This window comes from Osmerus eperlanus, chromosome 1 (genome assembly GCF_963692335.1).
Source record: "Osmerus eperlanus chromosome 1, fOsmEpe2.1, whole genome shotgun sequence".
Classification (NCBI taxonomy): Eukaryota; Metazoa; Chordata; class Actinopteri; order Osmeriformes; family Osmeridae; genus Osmerus; species Osmerus eperlanus.
In genome coordinates this window covers 16,619,504-16,638,330 of record NC_085018.1, presented here as the reverse complement: position 1 = coordinate 16,638,330, position 18,827 = coordinate 16,619,504, and the positions used below count along the sequence as shown (strand labels likewise).

Below are 18,827 nucleotides of genomic sequence, written 5' to 3'. Positions count from 1 at the left end.
AGTCTTTTTTATCTCCATCTACTGGTGCATACTTGCTATTGCCTCATGTCTGCCAGCACGTTCTGTGGGTATAGCCTCAAATACATTTTATTTTGAATGACGGGGAAAACTCAATTGTTGAACCATATGTGTTATATTCTTCAAAAGAGTGAGGCCATTTCCCAATAGTCAATATTTACATCACCTCAATGCACTGAATTTGTATCTTGTACATACCTAAAAGTTTTGCAAAATAATTTTGCATCACAACAAATCTGGTAAATCTAAGACAATGTAAATATATGAATGGATCACTTCTATTTCATAATCCCTCTAATACTGGTTAATGGTGTTGACCTTGACTTGGGTTTAATTAATGACTTTGCTGGTCTATGTTAGGTGTTAGGCCTCAGGCCAGGGCTAAAACAGTTATGTGGTTGAACCTTGGCATAAAAAAAGTGAAAGGTATTTCTGAAATCCCTATAGACATTTTGATTGTATGGTGGGAATTGTAGACAAAGGCCAGGGTAACATTTAGCAGAACAGTAGCAGTAATTACTACAGAATACCACAGAAATAAGATGTCCCAATAGCACAGAATACATAACAAAATTATTTTCAAAGAAAACTGTAAACTGTATTCAAGCAAGGTTGATGATCAACAAAAATGTAATCTTAGTTTTAAGTCTTGCTTAAAAGGTGATGCCATATTCTATAACAGAAGGATCTGAACACATTAAAAAGATTTTGCTCAAGAGGGCTGTTAGTCCATTAAGTACTGTATTGTATGCAATAACAAGGGAAGACAGCTACAACAGGTATAATTCACTGCCCTGGCACAGTGGACGCATTTAATAGGTTGGACATACAAAAATAAACCACAACAAAGCAACACACTTATTGTACAAATAAAACCTGAACTTGTTCCATTGACAAAGTTTGATCTGAGTGTATTTCCTTGCAATGTGGATACATGATTTACATCTGTGACTAAAACACGGCTATTGATTAGCACATAGAAACCTGTTAAAAATGTACATACTTTCAACCAAAAGAAAATGGCATGATGGATGTTAAACATAGCTGCTTAATAATAATGAAAACAATAATAATAATAATAGAGACATTAACAATGACATCAATAATAATAGTATGCAACATCTTGACTGCTGACGATGATAACATTGACAAAGTGAAGACAAAAAGGATCCAATGTTTTACACAGAGTAGTGACCTATTGATGCCTGAAAAGATCAAAACGAACTGGTTCTTGTTCGGGGGGATTTTACAGGCTGATGAAATATTCAAAAACATAATTCTTAAGAATTGTACAGGTATAAAAAGCTACAAACATTAATAAATTACATCACTGACACAGAAAACACTTCACAAGGTGCTAGTAAAATCATTTTGAACTAGGACTTGAACAAGAGGCTGGTCATAGAAACTTTGTTTAGATTTTTTTCTTTTTGTATTTTTTCTCTCCAAAGCTTCCTCTCTTATTCCAAAAAAATCACAATACGGTTAGCTTTGTATGTAAGGCCATATGACAATGTTATTTCTTCAGTTGTTTTCCAGGCAACACCTCAGTCAAAAAAGAAAATACAAATAATGTTGACTATCATGTCTCGAATAAAATGTAACATAATGGCTATTTCTATTTATTCATATACATGATATTTGTTTATAATTAGCAAAAAACTAGTAAAAATGTATAATGTGGTATGAAGGGAAAAAGATACAAAAAATGAGTCATTTAAAAGGCTTTGTACAAGCTACATTCTACATACTGTACTGTGAAGCAATATTTATGCATATTTCAGTCTAAGTTTATGGTGATGCCTGTGAAACAAAAGAAGATAGAAAGTATCCCCATGTAGCCATAGCAACTAAAATGGATGAGGCTTATCATCAGGTCTTTAGGTCCCATTTAGTGTTAATCTTTTTAAAGTCCTCTACGTATGTGAGAAAGAAAGAAACAGTCATTTACTAGCAGTCTCCTACATGTTATACTTGGGAATATCAACGCGTAAACACAAATAACTGTGATACAATGTGAAAAATAATCCCATGTATTAGGTTTATTTATATTCCACTGTGATACTCTAGGAAATGTCATTTTCAAAAACAAAGTTATTTGCTGTTCGATCAAAGTTTCTTATAACAGCAGTATTACCTTTAGAATTTTACAAAAAATGTAGTTGAAGACTGTCTTTGCCCCGATAACTGATATGTTTTGATAAATATAAGAAAAACTTTAAATACAAAGACTGCATATTTTAGCATTCGGGTCTCTAATAAACAATAAAACTAAGTGAAAAGTTTATTGTAATTGTCATCACATCCTAACATTTTACTTTACTCAGGTAATAACTTCATTTTGTGTGCTTAATAGTTGTTCCATAAGTGCCTTTTTGGCTTTCCTTTCCTATTTATCACATGACACACCATTACATCAATAAATATCACTGATAGTGCTTAGCAAACAAAGTAAATAATAAAAAGTTCCAGGAAGTTAATGCTTCAATTAAAGCCTTAAACTGGGGAAGATAAAGGGAGAATTTAAGATGACTGGCCCAGTAGCGTTACTAAAACATTCAAGCATTTTTCTGCTCTTTCCCTCTATTATTGAACATTGGGAGGCAATGATAAGCCACATCCAAATAGTAGGAATGAATTTCCTAAAATAAATGTAAATCCCCCAAACCAAACCTCTATGCGGACATGCAACTGAATACATGCAAGGGATACTTTCAGAATCTTGGAATGACTGCAATGTACTTCTATTTCACATGTAGCAACCCCTGATAAACAGCTGTAGTAAAATGACACGTTTTCTCTTAAAAAATATTTATAGCAGGTATTCTGTACACTTTAATATCTGAAAGTTATAAAGAATAAGTAGAGGCAAAAACCTATTTGAATGATGTTCTTCTTAGAAATTGAAAAATGTGTGACTTGTTTCGTCCTCCCTTGTGTTTCCGTAATTTTCGCTGTTGGCTTTGATCAGTGAGGAAGAGGAATGGGAGGAGGAAGAGGGGGGGGGGCAAGATAGGACCAGTTCATGAGCCCAAAACATCAGGAGTATATCCCAGTCCTACACAGTTTGTGTTACAGAAGGAGCTTCCCATTCCGATGGATCTTTAAGATCTTTCCAAGTCTCTGTTTGGCCGTTGCCATGCCTTTCTTTAGCCTTTTTGCTGTATGAGAGGGTCAACAATAAAGGGTTAAGGAAATATAAGCAGAACTGATTGAGTGGGTTGATTATAGATTATTATGAATGATTATTAATCACTATGAATGTAATAATTATCATTATTAATTAATTGCCTAATTATAACCACCAGTAAGAATCCATTCAACATGTTTAAGTTCACAGTAAATAACCCTTTAACTAGTGGTGGGGTACTTATCAATATTTAAGAAACGTATTCCTGTTTAATAATTTACTTGAAAACCATGAAATGTAACTGCGTTTCTGCCACAGACAAGATGAGATCCAGATCCTACTGACCTTTAGCCTCGGCTGAGACCCCACGATCTCCTCCTTTTGTTGTGGAGTTCTGGGATGACGTAGAGGGCCGTCTCTGGTTGAGGAAGACTCCTGGAGCCATGGGTTGGGGACCCCCAGGTGGTGTTTTGCCTGTTCCAGTGCTGTACTCATGATCTACCAGGCTGTCTTGAGAATCCTGGGTGGGCTCTGGGGAGCTGCTGTCCTGAGAGATGTTCTGGGGTTCCTCAATCACTATTGTCTTTTTTTTGGTGGTCTTCTTCTTCTTCTTGGTCTTCTGCTGCTCCTCCTGATCAATAGATTGGGTTGAGTCTCAGCAACTTACTGTCTCTGTGACAAACTTAGGCAACCTGGCTTTATATTTAGTGTTAAGTGCTTTGTAAAGCGATAGTGTGCATATTACTTAAGCCCAATTTATACTTAGGTCGCAGACACTTTTGAAAAGGTCGCCCACAGAAATGACGTCTCGGTCGACACTTTTAACCGTCGCTTAGAAGTGTCGCCTACCAGGAGAAATTTCTACTGGCGCGGATGTCGTCACATAGTGAAAAATTAAAATGGTCAGTTTCTCCGATTGATCACCTAGGCTACAAAGCGTTAACAATGTAACCATAGCTATGAATGTTACGGTAAAATGATTCTGTTTACGTCACGCGAACCTTGAGCACAGGCGACTGTTTGCCGAAGTATAAATGCAGCAGCCTGAGCGACACTTTTTTTTTTTTGTCGGCGACCATTTCAAAAGTGTCCGCGACCTAAGTATAAATTAAGCTTTAAAGGTAAGGATAATTATAGTGATATGTAAGCCAACCAACCTGATGGGAGAGTTTGGCTGCAGCAGCTGCAAGTCCAGTTTCTATGGAGGCCACTCGTGCTCCCTCCCGAGCAGGCCTCTCATGTCTGGGGACTGAAGGACCTACACGCGCTGCAACCATCCACACAGTCAAAGAAACATCTATTCAAAATAAAGTTCAGATTGCATGCCGGTATTACAATAATACAAACCTCTACGGTCCACATTACTGTACCTGTTGGACTGTAAGGAGTGTCATCAGAACTTTTCCTTTTCTTTGATCTGGATTTAAATACAGGATTGTCCTCTTCAGACTCCAGAGAAGGGTAAACTAAAATAAACAATGAATCTAGTTAGTTGGTAAAAGCATACATGCGATTTAAAACTACTGGCTGTCATAGCATCACCCCACAATATCCTTCTCCATCGTAAAATTTCTGCCCAAGAAACAAGATGACACACCAAAATTAGGCATGAAGACATTCCCGTCTGAAAAATGATGTCACACTGGAAAGTTCAATACAGCAATATGTGTCACATGATTTGTGCATTCCTTTTGCATTTGACTGCTTTCTTGCAAGAATAAGAGCCTATTCAACAGCTGTTAGACATCTGTTGACTGCCCCCTCTCTCTGCTTGCACCTTGCCAATTTTGAACACAACCATTTAAGTGCATGCACTACATTTTCCGATAATTAAATGATCAGGATAAAAAAATTGTGTTTACAGAAGTGCCTGACTGATTTGATAAAATGCAAGCCTGGTGGTGTGATTCAAGAATGAGAATGTTTTATACCACTAATGACTCATTAGATTTTCCCTTCAAAAAACATTTAAAACAACAATTCTAAACTTGTGTTAATGGGATATTAACAGACTGGGAGGGTCAATCCTGCTGTTTTTGGATGGAGTTCACAAGGAGCTCATTTCAGGGAAAAATACCAAATTGGAGTAATACTAAAGGGTGGGTTTGGAAAGGACGTACAAAAAGTAAACACAAACCCTATCATCTTCTCCTAATGAAAACTTCCTGGTTAAATTTAGAATGAAGGGACCACATGTTGATATAAAATAGGTCAATTTGTTTTTAAAGACACCTGTTAACAGCAATAGGAAAAAGTCATATACATCTTATAGGTATAATTACTTTTTTAGCACACTTAAAACAACATTTTCTTTTTAAAGGAATCTGAAAAATAGGCAAGAAAATCATTGTTTAAAGGAGACATCTGTCATTTTTCAAAATGTAGTAGAAAGCTTTACACAGGAATTCAAACAGGATGGTTTGGTTTTACCATAATCAGAGTCCTTGAAGCATGCATCCATGTGATCCTGATCATCGTCAAACTCCATACTGTCAATACTGCTGCTCTTTCGGGTTTTCTTCGGGAGACGTTTGTTTGGCCGCTTGCTGTTATTGCCGCCACCGCCGTTGGTTCCTGTAGCCTTCTTGCCAGTATGTGCGCTGTGAGAGTTGTTCTTTGACTGGCTATTGTTCTTGGACTGGCTGTTGCTCCAGGTCTGTTGCATGCTGTCTGAAGATGACAGGTTTGCCATGGACAACATGCCCTGAATGGCTTCCTGTGTGCTGGGGGATGCAGGTGGCTGACTGTAAGTACGTCAATAAGAAATACACAATACACAGACATTACACATCAGTCAATTAGCCAATGGGAATGAAGATAGATCGAAAGAGGAAAGTAAGGAGTGAGTTTAACGATAGGCTTTTCCATTAACGTTAACGAATCATTATCAACAAAGTTAATAATGCATTGTAGGGCATATCTTTATTTTACCAAACTGAAGCGAAAATAATCTCTATGGACTGTCCATTTAGGAAAGCTGCCCTAAAAACTAAACCAAATTGTCCCTATTAACACCTATTAAGTCATTAACCGGTAATTTGAAACAATGTGAAAAGTGCCTATTTAATGTAGTTTTAATTGGCCATGGTCATTTCCTTCCCTACAACCATTAAGATATATGTATGTGAATACTTCCCTTTTCAAAGCAGGAAAATAATTTGAGAAATTTACATTTTAGTAATCTTTTCTTTTTCTCTTTCATTGCTCATTTGTAGCTTTCATTGTGGTGGTAATAGACCATCAAGAGCTTACCAAAACAGCAAAAAGCAAAGCGAGGAGTGATAGCCTGAGGCCATACTGCTTTTGACAAATGAATAGTGAGTGATGGAGGATAAAACAAAACTGACCAAAAAACTAACTGGTGAAAAACTTTGAGTAAATCATGACGCAATTCAGGAGTTGATATGTAGTCTATGGGTAAGACCTTTGTTAACAAGTTTGAGTTTTGGTGTTTTCAGAAATGGTCAAGAGTCTTTAACGAGGCAACCCTATTTGTTATCTAAATGAATTGTAATTGACTGCCAATAATCCATCCCATCAAGCTTAGTAACCAAAAGAACCAACCTTGCACAGTGTATGTATGCTGTACTGTGTGTTCTAAGACTGTTTACATTACCATAAAATTGATTTTCAGCATGTTATGTCAAAGCTTTATTACCATACCTGTTTGCACTGTAGTCGATCCCACCCACTTGTTTGCTTGCCTGTAACAGGTCAAGAATTCCTGCTGCACTGCCACCCTTCTTTTTGACCTTGGAGTTCCGACCTTTGACCTCTGGTTTTGCATTTGTGTCTATATGAAGGGACTCTTCATCTGAAGAGTCAGCATTCTAAATAAGCAAGAGTACAATGAAACAACACACATCATCAGCATTACATACTTTCAATAAAGTAAGCAACATGATATCGATACACTGTAATTTTCCAAGTTAACGCATATTTCTGAACTGACACTAGATTTTGTCTTGGTTAAGTGGGGGAGTTAAGAGCATGCTGAAAATAGGCAATGAAACAGTATACCAAGGTCATTATATGGCTTCTTATGAACTCAGTTAACAACCATATGGACATCTGGTGTAATTCTGCTTCTCACTCTTACTTGATTCACACCGCAACTATTGCCTTAATCAGTTTGTGGTGTTCCTTGGCCAAATCCTGGAACTTTCTCCTTTTGATTCACACTGTATGTTGTTTTAAGTGGGAACATTATGGGACAATTGCAGCACACTCCCAGTATGCTGTTCTAAGGGCAGAGCTTTTGCATTTGTGATAGACTGTTTTTAATGCAATCATAGGGAATTCATTATGGACCTCATGGAATAATATTGTTAAAAGTTTTTGTCCAACATTTCTTATAATCTGTCATTTCGTTTTTGCAGACAAGGAAACGAAAGTATCACATTGTAATTACAGCAATTTGTTATGGGTGTTAGCTTTCTAACAAGACAGAAAAGAGGCTAGCTTCAATTTTATCTATAGTTTTCAAAAACACTATTATAAATCAGTACTGTGCTGTAAATACCTTTTGAATTGAAGGTTGGAGCTTTGTTTTTTTGGCCGGCTGAATGGGTTCTTTGATGTTTGACAAAACTGTGAGAAATTGGACAGTGAAAATCAATCACAAGAAGTGACAATTAGAATTCAATCATAATTCTTCATCAAAACAACTACAATTTAGCCACTGCTTTAGCAGAGGTCCCATGTAACCCGAATGTCCCCATTGTGGGACGAATAAAGGTATATCTTAAACAATACAGATCTTTTCTAAATATGCAATATGTTTAAATTGTTTACAGAACTCACAGGATATGTCTCTCTTGACAGCGTTTTTTTTCCTCCTGATGGGGAACTCATCTATCTTCAGCTCTCCTTCATCTGAGACATATTCATACTCGTCTCTCACCGGCTTGGCTTTGTCTTCTTTTAAGTTTTGTAAGGATCCAAAAACACTTGAGTTGGTCTGGGGTTTTAGTGTCTTAGACCTGAAAACAAAAGGACATGATAACAGGCCTAGATTATATGTGGGTGAAATAACAGACAAAAAACAATGAATCGCGAAACATCATCATGAAATTATTTTCACACAGGTAAAACTTTATCCATACATACCCGAGTAATTTTTTGTGAGACATGGTAAAAGCAAATTTGTCTTTGTTGCCAGACAGTAGTGTTCTTTCAAATTTGTGCTCTTCTTCCATCTTTAACAGGGAATCTGGTTTACTGTTCTGTAAAATCATTGCAAACATTGCTTGAAATAGGTAGACCACAATAGCATCTTACAAATTGGTAGATATGAATTCAATTAATGGAAAATGTATTAAAGTGAATTGTGCATTTGGTTTGTCAACTCTGGACTAGCATTTAATTGCTTTTCACACTAAAAGAGGAACTATAAACCTTCACCAAAGTCAACTATGATCAAAACTGATAGATTGAAGATGTGGTCTGTGATGGCCTTGGTAAATATAAGAAAATCCATCCCATCTGCAAATGTTTGGCCTGATGCTAAGGAACACTTGGATCAAGATCCTTGGAGTGACTACAAACATTCCAAAGAAGTTTGGCATTGAATTTTCCATGAAACTAAAGCCTTTTAATGTCTTCCGTTCAAGAAAATTAAGCTTTCCTACAAAACTATTTCATGTTTTTCAGTAATAATGACAGAACAACATTCTTTTTGAAGAAAAAGGGCATATGTAAATACTTAGGTGAAATTTGGATATGACACAGTGTAATTCCATTAGATAAACTTTGGAAGGAAAAAATGTTCTCGAGGAGCTTTGATGAGCACCAGGCCCCAAATAGTGACTGAAGCCACAGTGCTATTTTATGCTGATTGCTTTGATGTGAAGGGTGTGAATCCCTTCTGGATGATCCAACTCCTTCACTCCTAAAGCAGCCCTAGTAGCATTTCATTTGAAAGAACATTTAACATGTTACAGATAATTGACCTGCTTACTTAAGTATCAGATCGTAAAATATTTCAACTATGCTGACAATGTGCTCTAATCTGGAATGCCTGTGCTGTGACTTACCTTGTATTTCCATTTGGCTTCAGTTTTGTTCTTGTTCTGTTCCCGAATTTCAAACTTATCCAAATTATTCTGCTTAGATGTTTCCTTCTCTGACATGCTTAAAACATTTTTAGCAGCCTAAAAGTAAAACGACGATCTCTTGTTACATGTAATTGCTTATTTCAAATGCATTTTCTTGCAATTCATGACACATTAATGGTAGAGGAAGGCTATTCATTGTTTTATGGGTTTACTTACCTTCCCCTTCTTTGGCTGGTCCATCTTGCTCAGGATGTCCTTAGCATGAGATTCGAGAGCAGCAAAGCTGGAGGGCTTTGGTGGGGGAGCAATCTCCTTAGCTTTCTTTCCTTTCTTCTTGCCTCCTTCCTTCACTTTGGGTACCTTGGGTGGCTTGGGAGCCTTAGACATCTTGGGGGGCTTGGGCGGCTTTGGGGGTTTGGGTGGTTTCGGGAGTTTGGAGGCTTTCTTCCTTGTTGGTTTCTCCATGGGGGGTGATGGAACGTGAGCTGGAGAAACAGGTTCCTCAGGCTCAGAGTGGGCTGAAGGAGGCTCTTCCACAGGCACCTTGGCGCTAGGCTCACTCTTGATGGCTTTTGTTGCATTCTAAAGAGAAGATGGTATATAGGGATGTTTAAAGTGGATCATACCATGAGGAATTGTTCTTCTACTCCATGTTTATCAACGGTATGACAATACCTGGTTGGAAAATCGTGTTGAGTAACCCTATGGATGCAGGCCAACACCGTACTGTAATGTAACACACTATATATGTCTCACAATAGAACACTGAAAAGTGACCACACCTCTGAAATTCTGATCTCCTTGGCAAGATCCTTTATGAGCTGTGTGGGCTTCATATTCTCTGGAAGCTCATCCTCGTGTTCCAAAAGAGCCTGTTGTCAGGGGACATTTTTCAAAAGCATATTATTGCAACACCAATTTGTAAAAATCAATTCAGTTAAATAAAAAATGTTAAGTGACATAACATCTATGGCCCAAACAACTCCAACCCAACTGTCACAGAAAAGAAAACAAATTAATTGTAGCTTGACTTGCCAGTTGTCTCCATAGCGCCGCTTGCGTCCAAGCTCAAAGAGGACTATGTAAATGGGGTGTTAACTACCACAGAGGTAGACTGAACACCCCATTTTTACGGTACTGATTAATTAATTCAGGAACGGTTGGTCGACAGTTGGGTGGGTGTGTTTGGGCGTAAGAAGTTAGAGAAAGAATGAGTGTGCAATGCAACAGGTAAGCTTACCTGTTTTTTTGTCCATGCTCTGAAGGCTCCGTTAATGATTTTGGCACCATGTACCAGGTATGGAGCTGGTTGTTTGTTTGCCTTGTGTAAACCTGAAGAAATAGAATAAGGAAGCATGAAGGACAATAGTAAGGAATAACATATTTGGCACTGGAGCATGGGAAGGAGTAATACATGCCCTATCAATGGAACAGTAAAACTGTCATGAAAACAGTTTGTTGTTCTACTTCCCCTTTTGGAAGTTGAGGATTTCAAGAATAAAGATCGAAACAACCACCAGCATCATAGGTCACTTTCAATACCCACTTAGAACACCCAAAAGACCATTTGAACTAAAATAGGCGCCTTTTTACTAAGCTGGTTTCAACTTCGACTGACTACTGATTGGCTGGACTGCATTCACACCCACTATACATCCCACAGTTTACTTAAAAAATACAATCAAGAAAACTTCAACAGAAAACAGTGTGAGCTAGGCTAAGGAATGCCTTGAATTACCATAACATTCATAACATAATGCAGTCTTAAACTGTATGCTGGTTGTGTGCACAGAATTGCAATCTGGCCTTACAAACACATATATACCCCCCCCCCCACCCCACCCCCACCACCACACACACACTCACGCACACACATACACACAGAAAATGGTGGAAATATAAACAGTTGCCCCAGGCCAGCTGAGGGGAGTTTAAACAAAGGCTTGTAATGGAGCAAGTGATTCTGCCTCAGCCAGGCCTTTTGAAGCTAATCATCTGTGAACTCTGCGATTCCCCGATTTAATGACTGAAATAATATTAGAGCATCCAGATCCTCATCTGCTGAGCAGATTTCTGCCAGAAACACATGGAAGAGCAGCAAGCTGCATAACTAACTCCAATGCATCTCTGAAAGATGCCTTTTTAAAGGCATTAAAAATACTATTTATACTGTAAATATAGGCTAAAATAATATTGGGAGTACTGTGTAATACTAAATTCACACAAATCATAGATAGATGAGATTAGGTTGAAAACAGAGTAAATGCAAATAATAAAATATGTATTATCCACTTAAAAACATAGAATCTCAGTTATCAAAATGTAAGGAAATAATTGTTCACCTTTAAATCGCTCCAAGAGATGTCGACCGACATACCAACATGCCGTCTCAAAGTTTGGGAAGGGAGTGAGGCTTCTCACCTTTAGTCGCTTTTCTACTTCGTAGGCTCTATGCAGAGAGACAGTTTGGGGCTTACAAATACATTTAAATTTAACATTTAGAAGACGCTCTTATCCAGAGCGACTTCCAGTAAGTACAGGGACATTCCCCCCGAGGCAAGTAGGGTGAAGTGCCTTGCCCAGTGCATTGCACGGCTCGGAATCGAACCGGCAACCGTCTGATTAAGAGCCCGATTCCCTAACCACTTAACCATCTGACATTTAAGAGACCCACATCAAATTGAACATCAACAGAAGACCAATCTAATCATTAGGATAACACAGTAACAAAGTACTTTATGCATTTCATCAGTAATTCAAATTTGATGGATTTCATAGTGAAATACAGATTAGCATTGAAGTAAAACTGCACCCTTCCTCACCTCATCTGCATCTCCACACTCAGGTTGTGGACAAAGTGTCCAGAGAATGCCAGGCAGTCAACTGGAGTCAGTATTGCATTTATCCAACCTGAAATAATTGAAGTACACACTAGTAATTATAAGGGAGCTCACATGATTAAATTATAAACAGTATTTCTTTAAGAGCCACCCGTACCCGATGGAATGAACAAAGTCTGTCCTTGCTTCAGTGTACATTTGTAGCACTTGTCCACCTGATCAGCGAAGAACATCTCGCTGTGATTGGATGATGACCTCCAGCGCTCATACAGAGACAGGTTGGCAGAAGTCGGCTTGATCAAGAAAAATATTTTCTCTCCCTGAAAAAAGGAAACAAAATGCACAGAGGTATATGTAGTGTCAGTCTCCTTACAGATCAGATTCAGATCAATTCTACAATATGTATTATTGTCTAGGTGAATTCTAAAGTTATAAGAAGGTTGCTATTCCACCCACCTTGAGGACATGGTACCAGACAGAGGCACCGCCACACTCAATATGGAAGTCTGTGTAGCTGTCTTTCACACAGATGAGACAGTACTTGGTGACTTTGGGCTTGCCAAGCAGAGCATCGTCAGGCCAGTAGTTTCCTACCCAGGATAACCTCCTCACTATCTGGGGACTCTCCACTATACTGTCCATCCTAAGAGAAAAAAAATATTTGTATAAAGTATGATACTTATTATTACCGCAATTCAAGTAAGAAACTGTTTAAGGGGCAGCTATGTGATTCGAGAGATGGAATTCAGTATATGTTTATTGTGAGAGGTTCTATTTATGTTGTAAAACGTGTTTGAATTTTACATCTGAAGTCAAAATGCATCCACTCCCATTTTAGGACAGTATGGGAAGATTAGCTGCGCTTTTATTTTGAAAATCTTAAAATCCTTATTGACGTTCTGTTCACAGTACTGCTAGAGTGGGTGGCAGGATGGATAAAGTCATATTTAAATGTTTATGTTTTGGAATATTTCCATTTCATGAAGATGATTCTTCTTAGCTATTTCATATTTAAATTAACATAATATCAGCAACTTTCCAGGGACTAAAAATCTAAAATTATGCATATGTAATGCATTTTTGGATTTACCTTGTGTCTGAAAATTCCAAGTTGATCACATTTAAAACTTTCTTTCTGTTTGTGCTATAGTAGTAATCAACAAACTCCTTGAGTTTCATCTTGCTGTCCGTCTGTTTGGTAACCTCAATAACATCAACACCAACATCTGGACCTTCAACAAAAAGATGGATGAGATTAGAAAGTGGCATTTACCAACAAAACATAAAATCTGGTACTGTTCAAAATAATTGATAAGGCCAGCATAAATAGAGGTTAAGGTAAAGGTGAAAGTGGTTTTGCATGTCTGGGCGTCTAATGCACAACAGCAAGGCAGAGGCGCCCTCTGCTGAAAAAATAGAGGGTCTTTGAAAGAGTCATTTAAGTAACAAATCTGTCCAGTGTGAGGTAGTGACATTTTATATGCCACACATCATTTTGTATATGCATGCAATGACACCAGTTTCAAGTTCATGACTCATGACATTTGAAATGCAATGTTTAAATGTGTTGATGTTAACACAAAAACTCAATACATACCAACATAGTTCTCAACATCACTGATGTAGAAAGTTGGAGCTGGCATGGACATATCCAGACCGTCTTTCTTCTGGACTAGAATAGGTTCATTAAACCCATTCTCCTCCAAGTAGTCCATTGTCAGTTGACTGCCATTCAGTTTAACCACTACATCTTCAGCACTAGGAGAAAAATTAAACATTACAAGCATTCAAAACAAAGGTGAAAAGGCAGAGAAATGTATAGGTATCAAACTGACAATAAAGGCAGGAATATCTGTCTGCCTGTGGCGGGATTATCTTGAGAACCGGGAATTGTATAAGGTTGAAATTTGCCATGTTTATTGCTCAGGATCCAGGGATGTGCAGTTTTGCATGTAACATTGTTTGGATACGTTAAATGCAAAACGAGGAACAATCTATAGCATGCAATGGTTATAGCATATAACCACCCAAACCCCCATGCAATGAACTGCGCAAAAGGCTCCACTTCGTCACATAATTTGTTTTCTTCACATTTCTATGACATGAGGGCAACATTGGGGCTAAAGGGTAAAGGTATACTGTAGGTAAAGGTATACTGTAGGTATAGGTATACTGTAGGTATAGGTATACTGTAGGTATGGGTATACTGTAGGTAAAGGTATACTGTAGGTATAGGTATACTGTAGGTATGGGTATACTGTAGGTATGGGTATACTGTTGTTAGTTACAATATTAGCTACTCGGCTAGCTACATGATTAACACGGGTTGTACTATAGCCAGCTCACTGTTGTAGTGGCTAACTGAAAAGGTTATTCAGCTAATTGTTATTTGATTTGAAATGCACATTCTGTCTGTTTCACTAGAAAAACTAGCAACCAGTATAAAATATTTACAAATTTGAATTGAGCTAACTGATGATGGGCTGAGCTGCACTTAGCGATGGAGCCATGGATCACTCACACGGGTTATACTAGTATATGTAATTACATGAATGGTAACAGGCAAAGACAACCTCTCCATAAATGATTAAAGAGTGCCATCTAGTGAGACTTTTGAAACAAGAGACTTATAGAAGTAGTATATAGTATAACAGCACTTTCAACTCTTACACTAAGTTCTCTCTAGATCTGATCAACTGATATTTACTTTGAGACATGTTTTACCGTTAGAAGTTGACAACATAATTTGAAAGACATAGAATGTACCTGGGAAATGTACGACTGCGAAGCTCCTTGATGAACACTTGACTACCATTCTGGACAGCTTTGACGTCTGTGCTTTGGCCTGTGTCATGCTTGTTCCAGTTCTTCTTCTTTTTCACTAAGGGAAAAAGAAATTATGTACTCATGAACAAAATTCACATTCTCACATACATGCACAAATTTGTTTGAGGGCTATTTAATGGACTAACGTACTTGTTGATTTGCCATGGGTCTTCTCACAGTTTGGACAGTGATAAATATCAATGTCTGGAGCATCATCTTCATCCACCTCAACACAGCTAAAACACAAATACAAACCATGAAATAAAAAGTCATTTTTAAAATATATCAAATAATAGAACAACAAAAATAGACACAAAAATAGAAACCACAATAACATGAGGAGATTCCTTCCATTTGGGGCCGCTGCTTTCAAGCATATTGACCTGGGAGTTTCCCACTTCCAGACTTTTTTTTCACACTCCTTTTTTGGTTGAGGGTGGGAGTGGGGGCGGGGGGCTGTATGCCAGTTTTACTGCTTAGGCTACTCGCCATAACAACATGTCCTGTATGAAGTCAATGAGGGAATGGGTGGTGTCTTCACATGAAGGAAATGGTGATTTTTTTCTGCTTTGTTAATTTGTCATTTGGCAAAGCTTAATGCCGTTTCATCTAATATACTTTCACAGTAGATCTCTTTCCAAGTACAGCACATTTGTCACTACATAGATAATAATGTAATAATTGTGCCTATGTTTTGTTAATATGAGCTGTTAGACACAAATCAGTTGGAGGTTTAATTAACCCTTGTGCTGCCTTCGGGTCACATGACCCAAAGGTTCATAACGAACCATCGTTGTGTTTACCCAATTTTACCCAATACAAAAACCAATAGAAATAATTTTCTTTTAACCTTTGCAATGTGGGGGGTCTGAGACAGCCCAACGGTTAAAAGGAAATGCTTCACTTTGTTTTTGTATGAGGTAAAGTTGTCGCAATACGACGGTGGGTCACAATGACTGACGGGTCAGAATGACCCGAAGATAACACAAGGGTTAAGAATAGCGTTTTTTATAGGTAGTTAAAGTAATATTACTGCTTTGTCATAGCTAAAATAAACAAAACCAGGGACAAACACTGATCATAAGATTTGCTACAAACTGTTCATAGCACTTACATTTCAAAAAGATTTTACAAGTGGAAAGTCCTTGTTCACCAACCACTTACATGAGTGTAACCAGTTACAAAAGTGTATGGTTCATACTGACAAATAATAATCATTAGTCATTAATGCAGAACATAGTTCAGAGATGCTTTTAAATATGCTAAATGTTCAAGAAATATATTATGTGTTGTACTAAAGCATAGTATCAATAGCATCTCACATTTTTTGTAATCAATCAAAACCAATAACAAATGATCTGTGATAAATCAAAACCAATAACAAAGTTTGTGTGTACAATCAGTGTTGCCTACATTATCAACATTAGTTTGTAAGAAAGAAAAGGCCATGTAACATTTAGAAATGAAAGGAATGTGTGATGTAACCAATGAACCCTGAATGATTGCAAGCATAAACAAACAGTAACCTTAATCTGGGGGGTGTTGAACATGTATTCACAAATCTACTCAGCAAGCAAACAATAAGGACTAATCGACTATGATTGACATCCCCATAGGTATCATGGGAGGCCACCATGAAGTTTGGAAGTGTTATCAATACACAACATTGCAAAAAAAAAAAAATTGTTATGATACTGGAGTAAATAGGCTTACAATTCATAACTGACAGATAAAGTCTGAACTGGAACTCAAACTATAATGAGAAGGTGAGGCAATGTATACATTCTTGTTGTATTCCATATCACTGTTGGTGTCTCAGAATGAAATTCTATAAGCAAAAACTAACTTTCTGAATACTGCCAGACCAATTGAAAAGGCTTAAGATTCAGAAGGGATTACAACTGTGATTTCATGAAAACGGCACTGTCTGATCATACCAGAAAGTAACCCTTTTCTCAAAAAACATCACAATTGAGCTGCATTTCAGTATCCACTAGGCCAATATGCAACTTTTGGGAAGCGCAAGTTGTCATTTTGGCTATTTGAACGAATGTCATCCGCATTATACCAACCTCAAGCATGTGTTTGGCCCACGTCTTGCTCAGTCTCAGAAAGAATCAATGTGAGGTTATGGGGCTTGCAGAAATGTATAGTAATCTGACCAAATAGGGCACACAAACTCTGACTCGGCCAATATAGGAGCAAGGGGGATATGCACATCATCTCATCTTTGCAAAACACACAGAGTAGCCTACAGCTCTTTCCATCAACTAGAACAAACAAAAAGTACGATAACCTTTAACATAACTGTAAAATATAAATAATTTGCTACATATTCGGCTTGAATATATATATTTTTGATGTCCTCATCAGGTTGCAACAGCACCTAAAGCAAACACCTCATCCACAAAACGTTCTTCAACAGTTAAGGGTCTAGACAGTCTAGTCTGTACAGTTGACTAACAATTTAGTAGATTCCTTGGCCATCACATAATAAGCTTTCGCTGAACTTGCATCATTAGCCTCTACCACCTGTCAAGTAATGACTGATTAGATTTGTTACAACCCCATGGTTAACGATGAGCTATGTTCTAGCAGCATCAAAGGGTTAATGTAAACGCGCGTAAATGATGGCCAGTTCTGAAGCGAATTTTACTGTGTGATTTCAGTAAACCAAATGATTTTAGTATCGTATCACAATCACTCTTGGTCAAATATGTTAAGATTGGCCTTGATTTATATGACAATTTTGGTTCACTGGAGCATGGATAATATCTAAGTAGCCTAGACATGCTACCAAAACGACCGACTTCTAATATGTGCGAGGTTAAACTGACGGAATTGTATGGAATTTGATTGTCTACATTACTGCAAAGCACTGCAATCAAACATTGCCAACCGATAGTCTACGTGTTGGCTATTGAACATTATCATTTAGCCCGAACAGGAGAAGAAAAACACGCTATTGTCTATCATCATGTAAGCTAGGCTAGAATTCAAACTGGCAACTGCCTATTGTCAGCCGTAGGTATCAGAACCATCGTTTTACATTGACAATACGCAAATGTAGGGACATAAAGACACGTTTAGACACGTTTATACCAGATATTTCAAAGATGAATAAGTGCACATCGAAACAATGTAGCTACAGACAGAATACTTAGAGCCTCGCGAATGTCTGATGATCGCAGACACCCACTGTTCTGGCGTTCGCTCGCTCGCTTCAACAATGATATTGGGGTTACGCGGGATAAAACAGTAGGCGAATATGTTTATTGAAACGTATAGAATGATAGAAACCCACACCCAAACTATCAATTGTGTATTTAGTTGACTAAATCTTTTTGAGCTATTCACAAAAATGTCATAGCCCAGTCAGCTATATTTAACTCCGCCTTCTTCTTCAAGCGGCCTCGCTCTTATGGCAATTCAGATGTAGACAGCGAATGTGCAATAGGCTGTCAAACGTTGAAAGACCTCACAAAATATTATGCAAACTGACCAAAAATCGCCGTAATAAATATAAATAATTACCTGCCATGGAACCAATCCTTGCAAGCATCACATTCTATCATAAACTGGGTTACGTCGTAAGGTAATCTGCAGATGCAATATACTGGTACAGTCGCCATGTTCGCTAGATCAATTCACAACAACGTCGGAGAGACGGGGGCAGCAGGAACCCTCCTGCAACAAAATACCATATGAAGATCTTCCTAATGCAGGGCCGTTCCGCGGGACATGAATTTGAATTCAAAACTCCAACATACGCTGGCGCTGCATTAAAATGGTATCATTGTTGAAAGGATATTAAATTTCCTGAAATGCATTATTGTGAGTATGCCCCCTGGTGACAGTAGCCTACAGTAGTGAGACGTTCATAAACCGTAAGAAAATGTATCATTGCATTGTAATATTGTTACGTCAGCGCACTAGACAAAAATGTGTCCTCAAATG

General features: G+C 37.8%; 1 protein-coding gene across 2 annotated transcripts; it reads right to left on the bottom strand.

Annotated features, from left to right (window-relative positions):
- Positions 1–798: 798 nt before the first annotated feature.
- phf2 (PHD finger protein 2) lies at positions 799–18,715 on the bottom strand. Of its 2 annotated transcripts, none has more exons than XM_062464204.1 (22): positions 18,405–18,715; positions 15,021–15,106; positions 14,811–14,925; positions 13,642–13,802; positions 13,135–13,276; positions 12,501–12,687; positions 12,202–12,364; positions 12,027–12,114; positions 11,547–11,653; positions 10,445–10,536; positions 9,987–10,076; positions 9,421–9,786; positions 9,184–9,300; positions 8,258–8,373; positions 7,952–8,130; positions 7,671–7,738; positions 6,812–6,978; positions 5,579–5,892; positions 4,519–4,614; positions 4,306–4,415; positions 3,494–3,779; positions 799–3,179 (listed from the first exon to the last, which is right to left on the bottom strand). In XM_062464204.1, exons 1-22 carry the CDS (start codon positions 18,500–18,502, stop codon positions 3,091–3,093), a joined length of 3,237 nt encoding a protein of 1,078 aa, XP_062320188.1. In that variant the 5' UTR covers positions 18,503–18,715; the 3' UTR covers positions 799–3,090. The 2 variants fall into 2 exon arrangements, with proteins under 2 accessions (XP_062320188.1, XP_062320197.1); XM_062464213.1 differs by having other exon boundaries at positions 5,579–5,871.
- Positions 18,716–18,827: the final 112 nt, after the last annotated feature.

Coding starts and splice junctions, on each gene's coding strand:
- phf2 (XM_062464204.1), bottom strand. CDS start 18,502: ATGGCGACTGTACCAGTATATTGCATCTGCAGATTACCTTACGACGTA. Junction 12,365..12,500: donor TCTGGTACCATGTCCTCAAG/GTGGGTGGAATA, acceptor TCCTTTTTTCAG/GGAGAGAAAATATTTTTCTT. Junction 9,787..9,986: donor AGGAGATCAGAATTTCAGAG/GTGTGGTCACTT, acceptor TCTTCTCTTTAG/AATGCAACAAAAGCCATCAA.